Source organism: Echinops telfairi, unplaced genomic scaffold (genome assembly GCF_000313985.2).
Source record: "Echinops telfairi isolate 266 unplaced genomic scaffold, ASM31398v2 ScPeMD7_7469;HRSCAF=8507_0, whole genome shotgun sequence".
NCBI classification, from domain to species: domain Eukaryota; kingdom Metazoa; phylum Chordata; class Mammalia; order Afrosoricida; family Tenrecidae; genus Echinops; species Echinops telfairi.
The window spans coordinates 45088531-45114129 of NW_022111372.1; the positions used below are offsets into that span (position 1 = coordinate 45088531).

The following is a 25599-nucleotide window of genomic DNA, read 5'->3' on the forward strand; positions in this document are numbered from 1 at the left end:
TTCCCCCACAGCCAAGCTCCTTGGAAGCAGAGCTGCTCTTTGCCCAGGGCCCTACCTGGAAAAAAGGCCTGGGACTCAGTAGTGACCTCCACCTCCTTGAGCCCACAGGGTCTTCAGACTGACTGCTGCCTAGAGAGGACCTGCGCTCCTTCCTCAGACAAGTGGTATCTCATACATGTGGCTGATGATATTGAAAATGTATAGCTCCAGGAAAAACCTAAACAGCCCTGACACGAGTGAAGCCATTTTAAGCTGACAGAAGCCATTATGAACTATAAATGAACAAGCTATAAACTATAAATAAACTAGCTGATATTAGGGAGGCAGGCTGTGCTGACAAGCGAACGGACTGTACCGAAGGAAATGTATGTTCAGAAGGCTTGGAAGAACTAAGAGCAGTGATTGTTCAACTACGAACGGCTAATCGCAATATGCTGCTTCTGTACTCTGCTTGCTTGCATGCCTACACGTTGCAAAAGTATAAAAACCTTTGGAAAATTAGACAGGCCACCGCTCAGTCTCCTCTCAAGAGGGCTGACAGTCCCTGCGCAGGTAATAAAACTTTTTCTTTTGAACTTGTTGGCAGTCTGGGTTGTTTTCTTTCTGGGAACGGACAGTAGGCTACAACAAAAACAACCTCAATAGGCACTTTCAACTGTCTGGTGAGATGGTCAGACTAAGATGCATAATTCCCCACTAATCGTTCTATTTCTATACCTCTCCATAGTGCAAGAAAGATTCCAGTCAGCAGGTAAGATCATGGGAAAACACATGATGGGCATTAATCACGGTGGAAGAACACACAGAGGTGGAAAGATAAAAGGTACACCCACTGTGCATGCCATAAGACGGACCCTGCTGCAGGACAGCCACAATCTGGCTCTGGGCTTCTCTGAACAAAACTGTCCAAGAGAAATGCAATGCAAGTGATAGGTGAAATGTACATTTTTTTCTTCTAGTAACCACACTTAAATCAACGGTACATATTGTAATATGTTTCATCTAAGCCAATACAATCAAATTATTATTTCAAGCTGCAATCAACAGGAAAAATTATCCACACCTTCTACCTTTGTTTAAACTAAATCTGAGACCCAGTGTATATTTATATTTACAGCAAAGTGCATCCTGAACCAGCCATGTGTCATGCGCATAGCAGCCACATGTGGCACGCGACTCTCCTACTTGACCGTACTGGTCTAGTAGTTGCTGTGTCCTGGCAGACTGATACATCACACAACCCAGAGTCCACTCAAACAAAAACAGGCCCACTTGTCAAACATGGCACAACCACTCTGGACTCAAAAAAGCCCACAAAGCTCAGAAAAGCGTAGAGGTGCCCAGGTCGCAGCACCAACTCCACGCGGAGGGACACAACTTGAATTTCAGACCATTCTTAAGCAGGACCATCACTATCAGTGGATAGATCACTCCACAGGTAATTCAGAAAAGGTAATTCCTTAGGCAGGATGAGAGGTACTGGTTTCCAAGCCAATGTGCAGTGTCCTGTGGTTTACCTTGACCCAAAAGGTGTTTCAGACTACCAAGGAGAGGAAGTAACTCTGTCCCCTCAGCAGACCCTCCAGAAGATGCTCTTCCTCGACCTATTTGCATCTCAGAGAGGAAAAACAATGGGTGAATCGCCCAAGGCCAGACAGGTCATTGGTAGCTTTAATTGGGTCGAGTTAGGACCTCAGATCCCAATTTTCTGCCATTGTGCTACTATTGGGCTCTGAGGACTCAGGTTAGCCCTGGGTGGACAAGGAGTGATGTCACTTAAGAGAACTACACATTCTGTCTGTGATGCTCGCCTTGGGTCTTTCGCTTGTTGGCGGTCACGTAGTTGCACAGCAAATGTAGTGAAAACTGATGGTGCCGGGCTCTCAAAAGATATAGCGACTGGGGTCTTAAAGGTTTGAAGATAAACAAGCGACCATCTAGCTGAGAAGCAACAAAGCCCAGATGGAAGAAGCACCCCAGCCTGTATGATCATGAGGTGTCAGGTATGGAATCATGATGGGATCGGGGATCAGGCATCAAAGACCCAGAACAAAAAAACATATCTATGAGACCCCAAGCCCATCTGTAACAATTGGACATCCCCTTACAGAAGGGTCACAAGGAAGAGACAAGCCAGTCAGGGTGCAGTATAGCACCAATGAAACATACAACTTTCCTCTAGTTCTTTAATGCTTCCTTCCTCCCTCACTATCATGATCCCAATTCTACCTTAAAAATCCAGCTAGACCGGAGCATGTACACTGGTACAGATAAGAGCTGGAAACACAGGGAATTCAGTACAGATAAACACCTCAGGACCAATCATTGGAGAAGTGATACCAGGAGGCGAAGGGAAAGGAGGGGGGAGAAAGGGGAAACCGATCACAATGATCTACGTATAACCCGCTCGTAGGGGGACGGACAACAAAAAAGTGGATGAAGGGAAACAGCTCAGTATAAGACATGAAAAAATAACAATAATTTATAAATTATCAAGGGGTTCATGGGGGGGGAGCTGATACCAAGGGCTCAAGCAGAAAGAAAATATTTTGAAAATGATGATGTCAACATGTATACAAATGTGCTTGACACAATGATGTATGGATAGTGATAAGAGCTTTAAGAGCCCTCAATAAAATTATTTTTAAAAGAGAGAACTATAAAAAAGAGAGAGAACTACAACCCTGGTAGAAAAGCGATCAGCTCAGGAATGCAATAAACACTGATGAGGTCAGAGGAAGAGAAGCCAGCCAACAGAGGGACCCTGTATGCACACCCTATGTGGTAAACTGAGGGACTGGATGAGGACGTGATCCAGCTAAATCATCCATGCTCATAATTACGGGTCTGGAACACCGACTCTGGTGGGGGAAGACTCTCACAGTTATGATATAAATCAATCTTAATATACATTCTCATTATTGGACACAGTCCCTCCAATAACCCCCCATAAAAGAACTGTCAAAAAAGAGCTACCATACAAAATGAATCATTTCTGTGTCTGGCGACTTCACAATGCCTAAAGCTTATCTGTAACTAGAAGCACTCAGCTTCTATAGCCAACCCAGCACAAAATGCAGCAAACTCTGTTTTGACATCTCTTGCTGATACTGATCAGAGATTACTCCCCCTGGCGAGGGCTCAGGGGGGTTGAGGTCAACTAACACAGGGTCAAGACACTGACGCATCTTATTGCTTGTTTATGTTACCTGTTTATATTACCTATTGATTATGTCTGATGTTAGCTGTATGGCAGGCATGCCTTATGAAAGATCTGTAAGCCCCATTATCTATACCCATTGGAAAATACATCCTCTCTCAGTCCTGACATGGGACAAGGAGCCCGTGTGCCCCACTGTCTGTCTGTCTTTAATATTTTCCACAATCACAAAGTCGCTCCTAAGGACCCGTTCAAGTGTTGGGAACCCCCTCAACCCAACAATCCTAGGGAGAAGCACCCTAGGATGTTCATATGGGCAAACCAAGGTCCACGCCTGGATCCCCACTCCTGACAATACAAACTGCTCATTTCCACGCTCCTGATGCTGACAAATTCATCAAAGAAATGAATGGTCAAGCATAAGCCATCCCCACAGAAGAAACATGATTTACAGTGCTTTTGCTATTGGCAAGGAGCCCAACGGTTAGTGAGTTACAAGTTGGACTGCTAACTACAAGGTCAGCAGTTCAAATCCACAAGTCACTCTGCGGGAGTAAGATGAGCCGTTCTGTTCCCATAAGGATGCATAGCCTGAGAAGGCCACAGGGACAGGTGCACTCTCCACAGGGTCACTGTGAGTCAGAATGGACTCAATGGCCCTTTTGTTAAGTTTGCTATTGGCCAAGGGTCAGGGCAGCCATTGTCTTTCTATATGGGACTCAAAATCCTAGTCCACCTCAATGCAATTAAAGAGCCTTTTGATAGTGAAAAAAATCAACTTCCAGGAAGGCTAGTACGTCTGCCCCCAGAGCCACAAAACTCTTTCTAAGAAAACAACCAGAGGGGAGATGAAGAGTGGGCCAGCAGGGGTGGCAGGGCAGAGATGGGCAGGCTGGAGAAGACCCAGGGCAATGCTGGGCGCATACATTCCATTTGGCTAGCTCCTCCTGTCACTAAGCAAAATGGAATTTGGAGTCAGCACACATCATCCATCAGTAAGCAAAGAAGTAAGCCAAGAAGGGTGACCTTCCCAGAACACCCTGGGCACATTCCCAGGATGCCAGTCCACTGAGCCAAATGCTTGGCCACTTAGGCTATAAATGCTCTTGCCCCACCTAGTAAAGAAAATCAAAGGATTCAAACGGATTGTCAGAAGAGGGAGAAGGGTGGTACGGAGCCCAAGGACTTATAAATAAAGGAAATTCGGTGGCCCACTGGTGTCAACCCTACCCTTCTGGATAAGCACATAGAAGCTGCAGGTAAGACTTGACAATAAGCTGAGGGTATTAAAATGTCTAAGAGAAAAAGCAACCGAGTGACAAGACAGATGCTCTTTCTCTCCTCTGAGACCCTCTCAGAAACTATGATCCAACTCACGACACCAGGTGCAGTTAGAGGCCTTCCTAGATGGACAGCCCACTGTAGATCTTCTGCCAGCTTGCTTCCGTAAGCTTCCAAAGGTATCTCACATGCAATGTGGGCAGAGGGGCCTGATGAACTGCATTCCCACTTCCCAGAGTGGAATCTTAAGGGCAACCTCTTCTGGGAGCTCCAGGAAAACCTAGAGCAGGGTCTGGGTCACTGAAATATTCCTGGTCAGGTGGACTCAGAGCTGGCTGCAAGTTACCATCACTTTACCTCCTACCCAGACCAGGAGAATCCATGTGTCTGGAAACTGCTTTGGAATGAATGCTTCTAGAGCTTCCTGGGAAAGTCAGATCAATCTATCGGTGAAGATCGACTACATGCATTGAAAAACATGAAAATGAACACAAATTCAAAATAATGAAACACATTCAAGGCAACATGGTCTTGGGTACGTACGTCAACACTCAAAAAAGGCATACAAACCAATAGTATTCTTAGGCAGAACAGGGGTCCAAAGCAGAAGTGCGAACTGCCATCTGGCCACCTCCATGGAGACATCTCCTCACACTAGGCTCCCTCTCCCATATGGGGAAAAGGAAGATAACCACTGCAAGATGGCTGCTAAATTCCTGCTGAGGCAAGACCTCTGGCCTCGCCACCATGTCATTACATGTGAGGCAGGCCAAGAGAACGCTCTGTGATAATAAAACTGCTCAATTTTCTGCACTGCTGATACAACATGGTGCTGATACAACACCTGCATTTTGTACCTCATTTCACTTAAAGTTTTTTTTTTAAATTGAAGTAGCCACATGCGGATAAAAAAGGAACCCTAGAGGCAGGGCTACATGTTAGACTGCTAACCACAAGATCAGCCATTCAAAATCACCAGCCAATCTGGGGGAGAAAGATGACGCTTTCTACTCCCATAAAGAGTTAGAGTCTCAAGAAATCACAGGGCAGTTCTACCCTGTCTTACCGGGGCTCAGAATCAACTCAATGGTGGTGGGTTTGGTCTTAAGTTTTATGCGGATAATCGCTACCTTAATGGGCAGTGCAGCACCAGAGTGACTATTAACACTATTGCCTGCAGCAGCGGAGCCCTGGAGAAGCACTAAGAGCAGGAGAGGCTGAGCAAAGACACTGCTAAGGATTCTTTCCTCTGGACCAGGGCAAAGAATATTGTTGGGAGGAGCAGGAAGTAAGTTGCAAGGTCCTCTTCCCCAGGGACTCAATGGGGGTCTCCTTCCTAAGTGCTACCTACACACTTTCACCCAAGATGGCGCAATAGATTTCCTGAAAGGAAGGAACTTTAGGATTCTAGCCAGTGCACAGCTGGAAGCGGTCATGCGAATCAGCTTAGCTCTAATCCTGATGCGGAAACAGGCTTTACAAATCACAAACCATGGAGCTGTTCTCAGTACAACTTGTTTTCTCAGTGGATGACAAATCTGTAGAATTAGCAGGAAAAATGTAGTTGCTCTCAATGCAATCCCCTTGAGGCTCGGCAGAAATAAATCTGACTCATGCCAGAAAGAAAAGGATTGACATAGCTCCATTATAAGTGCAGGGATAGTTCAAGAGGCACTGGCACACACACATCGGAGAAAACCCACCAAAAGGGCAGGGATAATGCCAGGACCAGCTTTACTTTATGCTCCACTTGCTGGAGCAATCCAGTAAAGGTTTGATGACACAGAAACGCAAGCATCCACAATCTAAAAGGCACTTTCTCAGCTACACAGAAGAATGAGTCACTTCCACATTAAAAGCTTGGAGCTACTACCGGACCAAACGGCAGACTCAGACCCCAAACACTCTGGAGCAGCCTGGCCCACACGTGCCCAACCAACTTTCCCATGGAGACCTTCCAGGACAAGGCCCCAAGACACTGCACCCCAGCCGTGCACTTTCTCCGGATTCTGCACCTCCTTCTCACCACAGTGCCTGCGTTCCCTTTGCAAAGATCAGCCTGTCCCACCCAACCAGACTGTAAACACTCCCGGATGGTAAACCAGTTCTTCCATTCCTTTGGTATACCCACCCAGCATCTTGAGAGCAAAGGGTGGTGTCAAAGACTACGATTGATACAATCTCTTGAACACATGGGATTTCCTAATAGACCAAAATTTGATAGAATTGTGACCTGAAAGGTCTCCTCCTGTGTGAAAGTCCTTGGGAGGCACTGATGAGAAGTAAGGAAAAAGATAAGAAGAAAGGAAAAGGAGAAAGATCTGATCGCTCAGCATCCAGAGCCCTTGCAGGGCTCATTCATTCGCTCACATTCCACTCACACAGCACTCTCTGAGTTAACAGGCCCCTCTCATTACATGGAAAGGAGAACAGCACTTCCAAAGTGGACACTTATTCCCTCCTGACCCAAATGCACCTGGGTGGATGTGATGCTAATGTGTTCCTTTGAATCTCTAGGGTGGCCTTCAGCAGTATACCCTGGGCACTCACCCAACACTCTAGCCATCTAACTCTTTTGCTACTTGTCACATTACATGCAATGATTTGTTGACAACTTGTTTTTTTCTTTTCTGTTCTAACATCCCAGGAGGGGATATATAATTCTAAGCCCTCATTCATGTGACAGCTCTTATGAAGGTTGGATTCTGGGCTCCCTGTCTCTTCCCCTAGCTCAGTCTCCTCACCTGTATTCTAGGATCCAGTTCTTCCTCCTCTCTTGGGGACAATTTGGTCTCACTGCTGGTGCTTCCGCCTCCTCCAGGTTCCTCCGCAACTGGATTTCTAGGGACTTCATCCTCAACCACCTCAGGCCTTAGCTCCCCCTGAGGAGTCGCCCGTCGACCTGGAACCTGCCTACACTCAGCCATGTTGACAGGGAGAGGGCAGAGCCCTATGCACAAGAAAGGACTGGCATGCTGGGACGAGGGCCCCAGTGTGGGGCTTCTTGGGCTCTGGGCAGCAAGGGAGGTGTCGCTTGTTAAGTCAGAAAACGCGGGTGGGCCTCACACGTAGAGGCTGAGATTCAAACTGTCAGTGGAGATCCTAGAGAGATGGAGTAGTCTGGGCAAAAGTCCTTCCCTTGCCGTGATGGGGAGTCCACCGGGGGAGATCCGGAGCAAAGGCTCCACCGCAGAGGGCAAAGGGGGTCTGGATCTCGGGCCGAGGTCTACAAGGAGGAGCACCATTCGGGAGTGCGGAGGCAGGCGCCTCCAGGCTGTCGTGGCAGCTGTAGAATGAAGGAAGGCTAGGCCCGGGCAGAGGCAGATAGATGACCGTCTCTAGGGAGCTGTAGGGGAACAAAGGCCAAGGATATGGTCATGCCAGCATCTGCATCTAGGCACCGGCTCCTTCTAGCCTCTCGGCCATTTAGGGGCCCAGCTCTCCGTCCACACCTCCGTATTCAGAACCGTCCCATCTCAATTCTTGCCCCATCCCTCCAGAACTTTACGTCCAGCTCTTCCCCCTACTCCAGTTCCTCCCCCTCCAAAGCCTTCAGGACTTGCCGTCGAGCTCCCGGGCTCTTTCCACCCCGCTTCCCCTGCGCCCACTCCACTGCCTCCTCGCCCCCCTTTGCAATTCACCTTGGAACCCCCTGCCCCGCCCCAGTCCTTCGTCTCTGTCCAAGGGGCCCGACAGCCTCACTGTCCGGTCTCCAAGTCTCACGCAACTCCAAGAGACCCAGCCCCCATGCAGCCTACACATTCCGGTGCAAAAGCCACCCTTAACAGCTTTATCTCAGTTTACCTTCCCGTGAGCTGAGCTCTTCGGCTGCAAACAATCTTCTCCCTCCCTCCCCGCAACAAGCTGATCCAATCAAATGCGCCGGGTAAGCGGAAGCGGAAATACGTCAGTGTTTACCAGCCTCCTCCGGTCCCATCGCCCCTCCCGGCTACTCCCGACGGGAAAGCCGAGCCTCGTACGGACTCCTTAACATCCCCACCTGCGGTTTCCGTACAGAATGGCGCCCTACGAGGTTCGGGGGTACCTCTGCGGCCCGGATTCCATTCCCCAGCAAGCCTAGGAGGAATGTTTTTCTTGAGCCCGTTTTAATGAAAACCTAGAGGAATATATGGCGTTGAGAGTCTCTGCTGGCGAGTATGAAGGTGCTAGACATAAAACCGAGGGAATGAGAGCCCGTAGGATGCGGCCATCTTGTTTACGGAGCTCCGCCCGCGCGCACGTAACTTCCGGCCCCGCCGGAGACCGCGCCTTGGCGCGGGTCGCGCGGGAGCCGGGAGGGACTAACTGCCCTCCGGTGTTGGCACGCGAGGCCGTCTTCCAGAAAGCACTTTTCCTCCTAACGAAGTGGGCAGCACACCTCCTGGGACTGGCAGGACTCGTCGTCAGCTCTGAAGGGTCACATTCCCTGGAGGCCTGCGCGATCCTCCCCGTCTCGGCGAAGGCCACTGCCTCTCCCCGAGCCCAGGGCGCGCGAACTCCGAGTCGTTTCGCCGGCGTCACTAATCACACTCTTAATTGGAAACTTGGTTAAGGTGACCAGATTTTAACATTGGTAAAGCGGGACACCATTGATAAAACTCATATCCTGGCGGAATAACCACATGGCAGTCGAAAACAGTATACACCTTAGCTTGTGCATTCTTTCCAAAAATCGGGACTTTTTTAAAACGCCGCGGGACGCGGGAAAAATTGTTAAAAATCGGGACGTCTGATCACCTTAGGCCGTGCTTGAAGACGAGGAGTTTCTGTTTGTTGCATGGCCTATGTATCATTACCTGACTTGGGCATAGGACTGGGTCGCCATTTCTTCATGTCACCCGCAAGGACCAGTCAAAGATTTCAGAGTTGTAGGTTTTATTTTTACTAAAGCCCTAGCTTCCCATCGCCAACTCAAGGTTTGCCCTGAAGGTCGAACGGGCAAAGGAAATGAATCCTTACTTTGGATCCTGACCCTCTATCCCATGACCCCACATGTAATTGCTGCTTTTTAGTTAAGGAGGCAAAACAGGGCCACCGAGTTGATTCCAACTCATTGGATCCCGGGTGGTTTTTTTGGGTTCCGCGTTAGGCAGCTAAACACCGGTTTAAAGCACCACCAACTCAAGAAGGAGGAAGATGAGGCTTTTTACACTCCATGAAGAGTTGCCGCCATCTCAGAAACCCACAGGGACAGTTCTCTGTCCATTAAGGTCGCTATGAAATTAAGGAATAGAAACCAAATACATTGCTTCTTAAGAGGTACTTCTCCATAAAACTCGATTGTATTTTTTCAAATTCCAGAACTAACTTTTCTCGCTCTAGTGAGCCAGCAGGGCCCTTTGTCGTCCCATCTTAAGGACGTGTGGATGAGTAATAAGACCTTAATTTTTAGTACATTCATTTTACTAATAAGATGCCATACAAAAACTATAAAAGTTATATAAAGAAGTCATGAACATAATTTATTTGATCTGTACTAGTCACTTGTTTGGGAGAACTAAAACTTCACAATAATGACCTGCTATACTCACCATCTTCTGTTTACCCAAGCCTGAATTCTCCAGCATTTCCTCCTTGGCACTACCAGGTAACACCTACCATTCTTATAAAGGTAGTGTACCTCCATTTTCTTGTTCGTCAGTGGTCATAAACTCTGAGTTATAGCCTATATTTCCACACATGGATCTGGTGAGGAAAAAACATGAATACATAAGATGCCAAGACTATAATGTCTCCACTGACCTGAGACTGAATATTACTTAATCATATAGAATATATTATCCCCTAACAGTATTTCTGATAGGCTTATATACTGTTTGTGGGGAGGAAGAGGTAAAAAATAGGTAAAGCTCTGAGCCTGTTTAACCTCCACTGCCATCAAGTCAACTCCAAATCAGTGAGACCAAGCCTTACCATCATTGTTTCTAAGAAGCGTTCTGGTCGAACCTCTTCCAAGACAGACTTCTTTGTTCTGGCAGCCCATGGTACATTAAATATTCCTCACTGCCATAATTCAAATGCATCAATTCTTGAGTCTTACTTAATGTCCATCTTTCACATGCATGTAAGGAAATGTAAAATACCACAGCTTTAGAAAGCAAATGTTTTGAGAATGATGATGGCAACATGTACAAATGTGCTTGACACAATGGATGGATGGATTGTGATAACTGCATGAACCCCCAATAAAATGATCTTTTTAAGAAACCACAGCTTAAGTCAGGCATACTTTAGTCCTCAAAGTAATAGCCTTGCTCTTCAATACTTTAAAGTGGTTTTGTGCAGATTTACCCAATGCAATGCGTCCTTTTATTTTTTTTATTACTAAGCATTGATTGTGGATACAGCAAGATGAAATCCTTGACAACTTCAAACTTTTCTGTATACTGTGATGTTACTTATTGGTCCAGGTATGAGGACTTCTGCTTTCTTTACATTGAGTTGTAATCCATATGGAAGACTATAATCCTTAATCTGCATCAGCAAGTGCTTCAAGTCCTTCTCTTTGAGCAAGCCAGGTTGTTTCATCTGTGCATCAAAGGTTGTTAATAATTCTTCCTCCAGTTTTGATGCCACAATTAGTCCAGCTTCTCTGATTATTTGCTCAGCAAACAGATTGAGAGGATACAATCTTGACATAAACCTTACTTGATCTTAAGCTGTGCAGTATTCTCTTATACTGTTTATATAATAACCTTGATCCATGTACAGGATCCACATACACATTAGCACAATGAAGTGTTCTGGGATTCCCATTATTCTCCAGGATATCCATAGTTTTCTATGATCCAAGCAGTCTAATGCCTTTGCATGGTCAAAAAGCCATGTGGATATCTTTCTGGTATTCCCTGTTTCCAGCCAAAAGCCATCTGATATCAGTAATGCTGTCCCTTGTTTGACATCCTCTTCTGAATGCAGCTTGAATTTTTGGCAGCTCCCTATTAATGTACTGCTGCAACCCTTGATGAATTGTACTTGCATGGGGTATTAATATTTTTCTATAATTTCTGCATTTCTATCGGATTACCTTTCTTTTGAATACACACAAATATGGATCTCTTCTAGTCAGTTGACATGTACCTGTCTTCAAAATTTCTTGGCAATCCTCAGGATTGTTCCTCCTGCCTAGCTTATGTAGATAGACATAGGGTGAAAGAAAAAAAAAGAAAGGAAAAACAAAATATAATAAACAAAACAGAGCAAGAGAAGAAAAAACAAAACGATAGTTCCAGGTCTGTGTGCAGACCTTAATATGTGTTGTCTAATCAGTCTGTTGAGGTGCCAAGTCGGAAGTCTATTTTCAGGGTTCCTTGGGGACTTCGTTACTTTGCTCCCCTTGCTCCCCAGTTGTACCCCAGCACCATTTATTTAAGAGACTCTTCTTTTCTCACCAAGTGACTTAGTACCCTTGTATTAAAAAATCAGCTGACTATTGATAAGGAGGTTTATTTTTGGATTCCCAAATCATCTATATGTTTATTATTATGCCATTGTCAGGATGCTTTAATTATTGTATATGTATAGTGTGTTTTAAAATCAGAAAATGTAATTCTTTTTAAAATTGCAAAGATGTTTTACTTTTCAACATTCTTAAAACTATGCAAGGCCTCTTACCATTCAAAAAAACTTGAACATTGGTTTTCCATTTCTGTGAAGAAGGCTGTTGGGCTTTTGATTGAGTTTATGTTGAATCTTTGGTTAGTGTAAATATCTTGACAATATCAAATTTGTACAGAAAGGAGAACCATTTGGGTCTATTATTTTTAATATCTATGGCATATTTATGATAAATATCCACATACTTTCTTCCATGACCTAAGCTTCTCTCACTACAGAGTATTTCTATTCCAATTATCCCCAGTTGGGATGATTCCATAAGACAAATTTTTCCTCTGTCAAAACAAGTAAAAAATTCTCCCTGTATTTTCTTTCATGATGTGAGGATCCATTATTGTGGCCTTTCTGGTTATGATTTTACAGTGCCCACCAAATGATTGGGTGGGACTATGTGAATGAGATGCTGTGTCCTACCACAGGAATTGACAGCTTGTTCATAATGCAAAGATGTGGCATGTGTATGGGAGGGCATGCAAATAAGATGTATGGAACCCTAACAGAGGGATTTGTTAATTTTGCCATTGACTAAACTTAAAAGACAGTCACTCCCAGAGCGGAGATTTGACTACCACCAAGAAGAAAGGATGGAAACAGAGCCTATCCTTTGGATCCAGCATTCTGACCTTGGAACCTCCTAAACCCACAAGACAGAGTTGTAACTCCAGAGATAGTGAGAGATGATGTGAAGCAGTGGCAGGAATACAGCAGCAGGAGCATAGCAGAAGATGGTGTGGGCTTCCTGGTCCATGGAGTCAGCGGGCTGAGTCCCTTTGGGCCAAGGATTGCTGGTAGGTTGGGGTGCTTCTGGGAAGAGCTAACGAGCTTTGTAATTCTTTCCTGAGCAGGGCCAAGGCCATGCCAACCCAAGGAGCCCGAGGGTCAGAAAGCCAGAAAGAGGCCTGTCTGTGGGTATGGCCGAGAGGAGGATTTAATGATGTATGAACTGTATCCCAAGCCCTTTTGGATTCTGAATTTTAATGTTACTTTCCTAATTAAACCCCATTAATTGTGAGTATTGCCTGTAAGTTCTGTGTGGTTACTGCAACAAATTATCGAACCCCGTAGAGAAATAGCCATAAGACAGATGGCTGGTGTTAGAAATGGTCAAAAGGGAGGAGAGGAGGTCAGATGTCCTTTTCACGCCACTTACAGTTCTTAATCGCTCTTCCCTCCATAAGAATCGGCCTTCTTAAATGTGTGCAGCCAACATTTACAGGTTTCTTTTTTGCCAGTTGAAGAATTCTTGTCACTTCAATATGACTCATTTATCACCATCCTAATTACTACTCCAAGGAGACCTAGTGGTGCAGTAGTTAAACATTGATGGCGAATCGGAAGGTCAGCAGTTCAAACCCACCAGCTGCTCCATGACATAAAGATATGGTAGTCTGTTTTTGTAAAAGTTATAGCCTTAGAACCTCATGAGACACTCCTGTGATTTCCTATGGAGTTGTTATGAGATGGAATCAAATCAAACATGAGTTTGGTTTGTTTGTTTTTTACTTCCCAAGGAACCCTGCTGGCACAATAAAGTGCTCAGCTGTTAACAAAAAGGCTGGTGGTTCAGGTTCACCCAGTGACTGCTTGGGGGGGAAATCCAATGTATGGCTACCTGGAATATTACAGCCTGAAAAGCTTTTGTGGCAGTTCTATTCTGCCTCATGGGGTCACTATGAGTACAAATAAATGACACCTAGCAGCAACAAGAGTCACTCCAATAGAAATATCCAAGTGTGTTAGTGCCCTTTTAAAATGAGCTCTGAACAAAGTATTCAGAAATGTCTTAACTAGAGCCATTTCTCTAAATTGAAAGATTTTGGAATTATCCTCATCACCTCTTAACAAAACACAGCCTTATCTGTGCATACCTAATTTACAAAAAAGATACTGTATTGTGTCTCTTGTATTGTGTATACAATACTTAAGGAATTTTTCCTCTTTCCACATTTCTCATCTTGATCCTTTCCTGGTTCAAGGCTGTAGTAATCTGGTAGACATAGTTCGGCCTTTGTGAATGAGTGCTATTGAAAGTTTTTCCCTATCACCAAGCCTCATTGTTTGTGGAAATAGTGTCCAGTCACTTAAGAGTTTAATGTGTGAATTGTATGATATTTGGAATGTGTCCCAATAAAACGTGTTTGTTTAAAAAAATAGTTTAGTATGCATGAGTGAAAAATCCATGCATTTTGATCTGAAGTTAGCCTCTAATTTTATAATTGGCTAAATAAACAACACTATCAGTAGAATTGCCTTATGCTTTAGGGGGATGGTTTATAATGTTCTCTAACATAAAATGATAAGGATGTCTCTAACATGAACCAGATACATACATAAACCATACGTATATGAATGGCTTTGAGGCTTACATTTAAATCTATCCCCACTCTAAAAACAACTACTTCTTATGACCTAGCCCTGCTTGATGTTCTCCCTCATGAAAAGATCTTTAAAGATATGGGTGCTATAGCAAACAAAGTGTGCTGAAGAAAGCAGATGGTGCCTGGCCAGAAAGAATAGTGTGTGTGGTCTTAACAGCTTGTCTTAAAACAAGCAGCCATCTAAGTGAACCATCAGCTAAGTCCACAATGAAGAAGCACACCAGTCTGTGTATGCAAGGATTGTAAATAATAAAATCCAAGTCTGAAGGAGGGAATGGTAACATAATTTAAGGCTTTGGATGACAGTAGAAGCCCCAAATCCATTTGCAGGGTCCCTAGATGGATCAAGCTTCCAGTGAATCCTCTCTGAACATAGTCCAGGGATGTGAATAGCCTTGCTATAAGGCAGAGAGCATTGTAAAGTGAATATGGCCGACAGTAGATTAAAATGTAACACCTTATGTGATCTCTCTTTAAAATTGTTTTTATTTTCTGCCTTGCTTTAGATTGAGGTTTTTGTTTTGTCATAGTTTTTGTTTGCTTGCTTGCTTCCTGTTTGAGTTTTGTATGGTTTTCTATGAAATTCAGAATAGGTACATCTGTAGAGACAGGAACTAGATTGATACTTGCCTAGGGAAGAAATGGGGAGCCAGCCATGATGAGTATAGAAGAAAATGTTCCGAAGTTGATTGTGGTGATGATTCCACAAATCTTAATATGATTGAACGATTAAATTGTATGATATGTACAGTATATACCAATTAAACTTTTTTTTAAAGTAAAGAGTTTATTGTGGTAATGGGTGGACAACCCAAGAGTCCGAATGAATTTCTGGAAAAGAACTCAAGCAGCCCTGGAGTTTCAACATTTGAACAAGGAGATCAGTCACCACGTCCTGAAGAGGCAAAAGGCACTATCCAGCAGCCTGTGCAAGGCTTCAATTTCAGAAAATGCCCCTTGGCAAAGCTGCGTTCAGGATTCAAAAAATCAAACTCACTGCCACCAAGTCGATTCCGACTCATAAAACAAAATAGTACATACTAAGTTGCATTAATATTCAATAAGTATTGATGGGCTGCTTTGGCCTGCGGTACCCACAGACTGGTCCCGCCAGGGAGCGCATACTCCAGCAGCTTCCAAAAAAGGCTACTGATCCAGGAGTGTGCAGTTACAAGACAGGTCTAGGTTTCAAGACGTCCACTGGCAGGCGCCTTCTCCTCTGATTGGACGAGACCAGACTGGGGCGGGAAGGCGGGCAAAGAGAGAGGAGGCAGGGATTGGTGGATCCTGGGAAGGGGCGGGACTTCACGTGGGACGGAGGCGGGACCCGAGTTTCCCTGGCTCATCCCGTCAGCCCCGCCCCTCCTCCGGGGACTCTGGCCCTGGCTGGCTGGACGGAGCAGTAAGTAGGTCCTTGCATGGACTCCCGGTCCTCCTGGCAATCAGTGAGTGACGTGCCGCCGCGCGAGCCCCGCCACTGGCCAACGGCGTAGAGGAGGAGACCTGGAGCGTGACCCGCTATCCCGAGACTGCCTCCTCCTCCCTGGCTCCCCCCGCTCTGCTGCCGCTTGCTCCGGCTCCCCGGTGCCCTCCTCCCGCGGGGGTCGGCGAGTCTGCCGAGTGGGAGCCGCGCGGTGTCTGAGGAGTCAGCCGGCAACCGGTGAGGGGCCGAGCTCGGCCAGCCGCCGGCGGCGCGAGGGACGGGGACGGGGGGGCGGGGGGCGCGTAGGGCAGCGGTTCTCCACCGTCGCTGGTCTTCCCTCCGCCCCCGCCAGGCTCGCGTCTGCCTCGGTCGGGAGCGCTGCCCCAGCAACCAGTGACGCGAGACTCGGCACGGCGAGCTATTGGAGGAAGCACGCCCGCTGAGCTGGCTGCAGCCTCCCCCCTCCCAGGACTTGCCCTCTGCTTGTCCTCCCTAGTCTCCAGGCTTGCAGGCCTCCTCTTCCTCCCCTCCATCTGGTGACCTTCCAGGCTACCCAGCAACCCCAAGACGCTGAGGTCGGGAGCTCTGGTGCCCTGAGAGGCTAGACTAAATTAAAGGGCACCCGGCGGTCTGGCCGTGGCACCAAGCTCCTCTTGAGATGCTCCCCGATCCCTGCTCCCCACCTTATTGTTGCCCCCCACGCTTGCCCTCTGTGTGACCTGGTGCCCTGGACCAAGGCTGAGGTGGTCCTAAGGTGAGAAGTGGTTTTCCCCAGGAAAGTTGGCCTAACAACTCCTGATGTAGTGCGCCAGGATTGGCTGCGCTGCAGAGGTTGGGAGCGTGACCTGCCCAGGTGTGTCTGTCTCATTCTGAGACTAGTCCTCAGGGCCCACTAAGTACCACGCTCCCAATTCTAAAACGAGGAACCAATGCCCCCTGCTTACTCTAGGACCTAGAGTCTAGGAGGTAGTCACGGTGTACAGCAGTGGAATACTGGAAGAAGGCCCACATTGCTCTAGCCATGCAAAGAATGATTCTTGCTGGCTCTGGGGAATTCTGAAAAGGGTTTAGGGAATGTCTTTTTGGGAATTCGGGTAGGAGCCCCGCCCCTTGTTCAGGATTTTCTCTTAGGGCTGCCCTGGGGGGAGTAAATCTTAAACACTCAGCCACAGTTCTCAGACTTATAAATATTCCAACCTTCCCCCTTGATCATAGAAATCATTATTAAAGCTTTCCTTTTCTGAATTTTCCCAGGCAGAGGATCAGACATCCACAAGTTCCCTGTCCAACATCACACAGGTAGTATTGGCAGAGCACGATCTCTGGTTCCCCTACACAGGCTGCCGTCCTGGTTCCATAAACCAAAGCATGTTCATTGTTATATGCAGTGGCTCAGGATATGAAGGATAAGTTGACTGTACCTATAGAAACCTAACATTTAAAAAAGTATTGAGTGCTGTGTGTGTGCCCAACTCCTTGCTAGGCCTATGAAGGATGCAAATAATAACAATAAAATAAACCAAAGACTATATACCATGTAAAGGTAAATAGTCCCTTCTGCCATCCCAGTTCTGGTATGCTCCTGGCCCCTTTGACCTTCAGCTTTACCCTTGATGCAAGGGACAGAGGGGGTAGGTGACTCTAGGTATGTTCTCTCACAACTTACATATACACTTGCACACTTCCCAGATTCTATAGGACAGTCCTTGTGAAGTCAAAACTCAGAAAAGAATGTCCTTGGATCCTGATCAGACTTGGCATGGGAGAGAGCTATCATTCCTCTTACCACCAGCTCTTCAAACAAGTCAGCCTGAATCTGAAGCACTGGACCTGACCTCTGTTGTGGAGGGAAAGGGCTCCCGCACAAGTAGCCACTCTTGTGCTCTGGGTTTCACTGACCTAGAAACGGAGCTGAATCATTCCATAAGGAGTGGGCACCTATTTCCTGTGACTTTTGCTGGGTAATTCAGGTTAAAGTTAGATATGTTCAGAGTGAGCCTTCCTAAGAAGGGAACATTTGAGCAGAGCCCTGAATGAGGAGGGGAATAGGGTTTTCTGGATGGAAAGAACTGTTACTGAAGAGATCCCAAAGCAGGCTTCAGAAGTCAAGTAAACCTTTCCACTTCTCCAACCCCCCATCAGAGCAGGGAGTGGATAATTTGCTTCTATCCAGGTCTCCATTTCAGCCAAATAGGATTGTCAGAGTCCAAGAGAAAATAATGATTCTCCATCCTTTTGAAGTGGGGATGGGGATTGAGGATATTGGGAAAGACATTCCGATGTACAGAAAAATCACCTCTTCTACTTCTAGCTACTCTTCCTCCTGAGACAGAGTTTCCCAGGCCACGGTCCAAAGGGACTAACACAACCCCAGACTCCAAGCTTTGATCCCTGGAGTTGGCCTCTGACCTCTTTACCCTCTGCCTCCTTGGGATTTTCCAGGGAGCCATACCTGGCTACACTTCCTACTGCTGCCAGACTGGCTGGACCACTATGGGAAGGGTGGAAAGCTACCCTTGGGCTTTTCCTTCTGTCCCTAGAGGAAGCTGAGCATTTGGGATACTACTAGGTTTACTAGTATGCACTGACTTCCATAGTCAGCAGGATGTTCCCCACCGGCCACCCACTGCCATACAGCTAGTGCAGGGCAAATGCCCTATACAGACCATTCTCATGCAGTAGACTGGACAGATTTCATTCTCTCCCCACCAGAAACATAAAATTAGGTTGGTGGAGTTGGGTAGATGCCATGTGATGGAATACATGAGCACAAGATGAAAGATTACTCTGCCCACAACAGAGGGAAGGCTTGACTGTTAGGGAAAGGAACTGGGAGAGGGGAGGCTAAGCAATGCCTAATCTCTTAATCAGAGAATGTTCGGGACCCAAGGCCTTTATTTAGGTGGCCCGCATGGGAGGTGTCAAGGCAAATCTTTCCACTAACACTGCTCATTTGTAATTTGTGATCAACTAGTTACGGTATGGAATACCTGGAGTGTCTAATGAATAATAAATGAAAATAAGCTAACTTAGAACTTTAAATCTATTGTGAATGTTAAATGTTTTCCTTTATCTTATTTTCTTAGCTAAATAACAAGGTTCTTCCTAGAACCAAAGGGACTCTGGAGATTGCCAAGGGAGGGAAAATAAAGTGATGGATTAGACTGTTGGTGTTAACTTGGGTGAAATGGAAAGTTCACAAGAGGGGGAAAAGAAATCAAGACTAGGGAGGAGGGTAAACTATTGTGTGGAGGGGGTGGATATTGATACTTAGCTTAAACTATTTAAATACAACGTTGATGATCTGAAATGTAAACTCCCATCTAATTTATAATTTTTTTAATTGTTTAACAAAAGTGTTTAGAAAAATGGAATGAAAAGATAATGGAGGTCTAAATACAGGCATGCACATATGTAAATATATTTATATATAATGATAGGGAAATTGATCTATGTACTTATATTTATATGTTAGGTATTAAGGTAGTAGATGAACATTGGGCCTTGACTCAAGTACTCCCTCAATGCAAGAACATTTTGTTCTAATAATCCAGCATTCTGTGATGCTTACCTTCCTGACACAATCGCTGAAGACAAAATGGGTGCACAAGCAAATGTGGTGAAGAAAGCTGATGGTGCCTGGTTATCAAAAGATATAGCATCTGGGGTCGTAAAGACTTGAAGATAAACAATCTAGCTGAGAAGGAACTAAGCCCACATGGTAGAAGCACACAAGCCTGTGTGATCATGGGGTGTCAATGGGATCAGGTATCAGGCATCTAAGACCCAGAACAAAATTATACCAATGTGAATGGGGGAGGGCACACAGAGTGGAGACCCAAACCCCATCTGTAGACAATTGGACCTCCCCTTACAGAAGAGTCACAAGAAAGAGACGAACCAGTCAGGGTGCAGTATAGCACCGATTAAACATACAACTTTCCTCTAGTTCTTTAATGCTTCCTCCCCACCACTGTCATGACCTCAGTTCAACCTTACAAATCTGACTAGACCAGAATATGTACAGTGCTACAGATAAAAGCCTGAAACAAAGGGAAGCCAGGGTAGATAAACCACTCTGGACCAATAAAAAGAATGGACATACCAGGAGGCTAAGGAGAAGGTGGGTGGAGAAAGGGGGGTGTTGATCACAAGGATCAACATATAACCCCCTCCCAGGGGACGAACAACAGAAAAGTGGGTAAAGGGAGAGTGAACTATGTAAGATGTGAAAATAATAATTTATCATTTATCAAGGGCTTATGAGGGACGGAAGGTGGGGGAGGGGGAGGAAAAATGAGCTGATTATCAAGGGCTCAAGTAGAAACAAAATGCTTTGAAAATGATGATGGGAACATATGTACAAATGTGCTTGACACAATGGATGAATGAATGTATGGATTGAGATGAGAGCTGTAAGAGCCCCAATAAAAGTATTTAATAAAAATTTTTTAAAACACATTAAAAAATTGAATTTTCCATGAAATTTTTGAACCCCTCCTCATGATTTATAAGTATTAAATTATTGAACAATACTAAGATACTTTATTAGGATTTTTCATCAATTCACATTTCGGCCTTATCTTTATTTTTTTCCAAAATTGAGAATGTAACAACTTCAAATGTCATAGACAGATGGTCGTTAGGAATTGTTCTTAAGCACAGTAATAAACTATTAGATAACAAAATATTACCGTTATGTTTTTCAGGCCCCCTCCCTGGGCACAGTTCCAACATGGGGTGAGGTACAGAAGAGACTTGAAGGGTGTACCCTGGCACTCAAGGACCTGTACCCTAGATCAGGCTATTATTCCATATCCATAACAGGAAGAAATGGTATCATTATTTATATACCATTTACATGTGGCTATTTGTGTGTGTGTTGTACTTTCCAGCAGTAGCCTGAGAGATGGGCACACTAAGAAACATTGTCTGAGAGATGCCATGGTTTTCAGCCCCCCACCCCCAGGTGAAGTACGCACTGGAGCTGTGAGCATTGCTCTCTAGCAAACACCACCGACTCTCCAGCGATTTTGTACAAACCAGGCAAGCATTTCATAGAAAGTTTTGTGCAACAGTACAGTGATCTCACATTCAGCTAGAACCAGCAGGGCAAGTGTCCTGCTGGCCGGGCTCTCCAGAGGAACGGAGGGACTTAACAGGTCTGCAGAAGGGATTCTGCTCTGCTTTCCGCTGCTGCTTAAACAGCAGGCTCCTTGAACAAGATGTCTAGGACTGAAAGCACTCCAGACAAAGAGAATGGGGCGGGAGACAGGGCAGGCGGGTGGCTTCTTGGCTGAAACAAGAATGAGCAAAGTGGTAGATAGAGGAAGGTAAATGACTAATTTATGACACAGTTATTGCTGGTTTTTTTGTTTGTCCATTAAAAAAACCCTTCTTCAATGCTCTCCCTCATTGATCTGCCTCTGCCTGTGTTCTTTGCTGAGTGTGAAGTCACATTTTCCTTCTTACTTCACCCCTCAGGGCACAGCAAATCACACTTCTGGGGCGTGAGAAGAGAACGTCATGTGGTGGCCACTCCCGCCCAAGGTGCAGGGGAGCAGAAGGCCCAGCCCTCATCCCTGCAGGTTTGTGGTTCCCAAGGGTTTTTTTCAACTGACCCTATTGCATCCAAAAGATGAAGACCCTGTCTTTGGGGTGTTTCACCCAAAGCTCTAAGTCTGCATCATGGATTTCCATCTGCTAATGAGAAAGGAAGAAAGACTACTGGCCATTTTATGTTTGTTTCATCTCCCCGATCTGTTGGGTGACCCCTGTCCCTAATCTCCATTACCCCATTGATTGTACTGGGACAGACCTGTGGTGCCTGGAGGGAAACCACCAGGACGAGAAAGGCCATATTTCTGCTCTTATTTGAGTGCATAGGAAGTTCTGTCCAGTGGGCTCTAAGGCTGACCCTGCTTCCAGACAGCTGCCTGGAACAACTTGCCAAAGCGACTTGTGTAAATATATGAATCAACAGGACAGAACACAGTTGGTCCCCAAAAGGAGTTTTTCTCCTAGCCCAGTTCCCAGATCCTTGGAGCTGGGATAGCAGAAAGTGAATTATGTTCAGCAAACAACTTGGATACCCTGAGAATTCGTAGTGAATGCTGCTTTTCCTAAAAATTGAAAAGTTTTTTCTTAAAATCACCTTTTGATAGTATTCTTTGTGAATTATCCATGCTCTCTTCTCACCCAGTTCCCCTTCTTCTGGGCTGCTTTCTCAAGGCTGAACTAAGGAACTTTGAGACGAGGTCCTGGTGTAGGGGCAATTACAGGTTACTCTCTAAAGCCAAGGAGCAATGTTTGGGGGCTTCATCTTATTCTCCCTTGCCAGCCCCTAACCCCTTCCAATACCCCTTCTAGTAGCGACAGGGTCTGAACCTTTTGCCCAGACTGCTGCCTGGCCTGTGTATACTTCATCTCACTGCCCTCCTTGCCCTTCAGCCAGGGCCTGAGAATAACTCAGGATAACTGGGTCTTGTAGGAAGGTGTAGGTGTGGTCCCAACAGAAGGGCTTTCCTATAACACTATTTCTACCTGCTCATTTCCTAATGTACCCCAGGCCAGGATCTCGGGTCTAAGGACAGAAAACAGACTGAGCAATCCTCCCAGCAGTGTCAATGGCTCCAGCAGCTGGACTTAGACTGGTCTCTAGGACAACCTAGACCACTACTTTTGCCCTTCGGGGTGATGCAAGAACAGCCACCCCCTACCCCTCTCCGTGTTTCTGAAACCTCTCATGGCTCTCCTTGGAAATGGAAACTGGAAGAAATGGACCTAGCACTAGCAGATTGTCCCCCTCCCCGGTGTGTTGCTGTTCCTGGAGTCTATGGTGATCTTCTCCCCGCAGGGCTCAAGGGCAGGAGCAACCTGGCAGCTTCCTGCCGCTGAAACCACCAAAGTGCCTGCCCATGGATGAAGGAGCCCAGGAATCTAAGACCCGCTTTTGAGACCTCCCCCAGGTCCCTCTGTGATCACCCCCTTTCTGGGCTGTAACACTGACAATTTCCAGGAGCTGAGGCGGCAAGCCTTGGAGCTTGAACGGCAAGTTTCTCTGCCAGCCCAGTCCCGAGACTGCACCCCGTGGGCATCAAGTCTGCACCATGTTTGCAGCATCAGGGGTCGTAGCCGGGAGGCCATACACGTGCAGCGAGTGTGACAAGAGTTTCCGCTATAGCTGTGTGCTCAGGCGGCACGAGCGTGCCCATGGAGGCAACAGTCGCTTCCGTTGCCTGGAGTGCGGGGAGCGTTGTGCCCAGGCTGCAGACCTCCGGGCACACAGGCGGGCTCACGCTGGAGAGACGCTTTACATCTGCAGCGAGTGTGGCCAAAGCTTCAGCCATAGCGGCCGTCTTGATCTACACCAAGGCACCCACAGACGGCGGACGCGCGCCTGCCCCTGCCGGGCCTGTGGCCGCCGCTTCCCACATCTCCTGGCGCTGCTGTTGCACCGGCGTCGCTGGCACCCGCCCGAGCAGCCGCGTAGGTGCCCTCTGTGCGCCCGCACCTTTCGCCAGAGCGCTCTGCGCTTCCACCAGGTACGGGCACACTCACTAGAGGCACCTGTGGTGCCCATCGGCCAGCCACACGCCTGCACACAGTGCCCGCAAGCCTTCCACAGCGGCGCGGGCCTGCGGAGCCACGCGCGCGTCCACGCAGCCCCGAGTCCCGGGGAGCCCGAGAGCCAGCAGCCCCGCGCTCGGAGCTGTCACGTGTGTGGCAAGAGCTTCGGCAAGAACTCGACGCTGACTCGACACCTGCAAACGCACTCGGGCGAGAAGCCCTTCAAATGCCCGGAGTGCGGCAAGGGTTTCCTGGAGAGTGCCACGTTGGTGCGCCATCAGCGGACACACACGGGCGAGAAGCCATACGCTTGTAGCGACTGTGGGCGCTGTTTCAGTGAGAGTTCCACGCTGCTCCGCCACCGCCGTAGCCACCAGGGTGAGCGGCCGCACGCGTGTGCCACGTGTGGCAAGGGCTTCGGGCAGCGCTCTGACCTGGTGGTCCATCAGCGCATCCACACGGGCGAGAGGCCTTTCCCGTGTCCCGAGTGCGGCCGTTGCTTCAGTGACCGCTCAGACCTCACCAAGCACCGCCGCACGCACACGGGCGAGAAGCCCTACCACTGCGAGCAGTGTGGCAAGTGTTTCACGTGCGTGTCCAACCTCAATGTGCACCGGCGCAACCATGCCGGCTACAAGCCCCACAAATGCCCCGAGTGCGGCAAGGCCTTCAGCGTTGGCTCCAAACTGGCGCTGCACCGCAAGACACACCTGGGCGAACGGCCTGCCCAGTGTGCCGAGTGCGGCAAGTGCTTCAGCCACAGCCGCTCGCTGTCACAGCACCAGCGGGCCCACACACGCGCCCGCGCAGCTGCTGCCACCAAGGCCGCCGTGGAGTTCAGCTCCACCAGTACCCCCCTCGTTCTCACCGGGCAGGTTGGACAGTAAAATGCAGGCTTCCTTCGTCCCAGTTAGGGGACACCAGCTCAGAAGTTTCTGTCCAAGGTTGGGGAGGGAGAGCTGGACAAATCCCTACAAGGATTGGGCGGGGGCTGAACAGGGCTCGCTACCTTTCCTTCCGTTCTCTGGTTGCGTTTCACCTGGCTTTTCCCCGGGGGGTTCTTTGCCTTTTTGACTCTTCCTTGCCCGGCTTCTTTCCCTCTGAGGTGTAGGTGCAGGAAGTCCGGGAAAACCTTGTGTGAGAGGGCCCAGGACTGGTCATTCATTGCTGTGCTTCAATGTGTCCGTCCCGTTTTCCCTAGCCCCATCTCCTTATTGCAGCCTTCATCGCTCCATCTCCATGACCTCTCTTTCCCCGAGTTCTCTGGCTGCTGTCTGGTTAATGAGCACAGAATCAGATCCCACCACCAGGAGCTTAGCTTGCCTCTTGGTCCACATGACTGTGCGGCTTCCCCCTCCGTTTCTGAGTCAGGTGGGGTGTTATGGTGGGAATCTGAAGACCGGGTATGCTCACTTTAGTGAGGATCATCCCAACCAGAAGTGCCCAGCCTGGCAGAGGTGGCCCACCCGTGCAAATGTGGGCAGGGGCCCTTCCCTCCCAATGGCCCCCCACCATCCCCTGGGCCAGGCCTTATGGTGTCTAAACAGAGATGACTCTCTCCTAATAATGTTCTCCAGCCAGGTTTGGGAAAATGGCCCTGGGCCCAAAGCAATGAGTCCACAGGCTAGACATTACCAAGTACAGCATCTGATTATTAGTTCCACACCAAGCTTTGAGCCAGGGTTTCTGTTCCCGGTAATACAGGTGCCACAATGTGGGGAGGGCAGGATGCAAAAATCCCCTGAATTGGCTAGTGACTTTTTGGCTAGTGAAATAAAGAGTTATTTGTTTGGGTTCCTGGTGCCAAGAGCTTCTTTTGTGAAACCTGAGGCTGAAGGTCTTTGCAGATTGTGCAGTGGTTTAAAAGCCAGCTCATTTGGCAATTCCAAGGCTTCTTCTCCCTTCCCAGGAAAGCTCAGTGATCGCCTTACACCCGAGACCCTTAATTTCTGCACTGGAAGGTAAGCATCTTCAAGGTTTACATGAGTGTTCTCAGTGGCGACTACTAATGTAGCCAGAGTGGCATGCCTCTCTTCCTGTTCCACCCTGGAAAGACAATTCACTAGACTGTCAGTCGCCCTACTTCCCTGGCAAGAGTGAGGTTGGCACTTAGGTGGAAAGGACTACAAAGTGCCAGACAGTCCCTAAAGCAAGCTGAAGCCTCCAGAGTG

At 47.4% G+C, this 25599-nt stretch overlaps 2 protein-coding genes across 7 annotated transcripts in view; one reads left to right on the forward strand and one right to left on the reverse strand.

The window, feature by feature from the left end:
• Positions 1-8297, reverse strand: part of SH3BP5L (SH3 binding domain protein 5 like) — a 24351-nt gene extending 16054 nt beyond the window's left edge. Inside the window, exons 1-2 of one of the 2 annotated variants that reach the window (XM_004696860.3) lie at positions 8246-8297; positions 7186-7787 (exon numbers count right to left, since the gene is read on the reverse strand). In XM_004696860.3, the coding sequence (XP_004696917.1) occupies positions 7186-7368 (183 nt within the window). In that variant the 5' untranslated portion in view covers positions 7369-7787; positions 8246-8297. Of the gene's footprint in view, positions 1-7185; positions 7788-8082; positions 8190-8245 lie in introns of those variants that run through there. The other variant, XM_045284615.1, reaches the window with a different exon arrangement.
• Positions 8298-15851: 7554 nt separating this feature from the next.
• Positions 15852-25222, forward strand: ZNF672 (zinc finger protein 672). 5 transcript variants are annotated; one of them, XM_004697209.2, is made up of 5 exons: positions 15853-16096; positions 17114-17158; positions 20569-20695; positions 21344-21447; positions 22716-25222. In XM_004697209.2, exon 5 carries the CDS (start codon positions 22969-22971, stop codon positions 24313-24315), a length of 1347 nt encoding a protein of 448 aa, XP_004697266.1. In that variant the 5' UTR covers positions 15853-16096; positions 17114-17158; positions 20569-20695; positions 21344-21447; positions 22716-22968; the 3' UTR covers positions 24316-25222. The 5 variants fall into 5 exon arrangements, with proteins under 5 accessions (XP_045140394.1, XP_004697266.1, XP_045140393.1 ...); XM_045284455.1 differs by having other exon boundaries at positions 15854-16096; positions 22428-25222; XM_045284456.1 differs by lacking the exon at positions 15853-16096 and adding an exon at positions 16347-16613 and having other exon boundaries at positions 22428-25222.
• The last annotated feature ends 377 nt before the right edge of the window (positions 25223-25599 follow it).

Excerpts from the sequence above, each read along its gene's own strand:
- ZNF672 (XM_045284459.1), top strand. The coding sequence starts at position 22,969 with ATGTTTGCAGCATCAGGGGTCGTAGCCGGGAGGCCATACACGTGCAGC.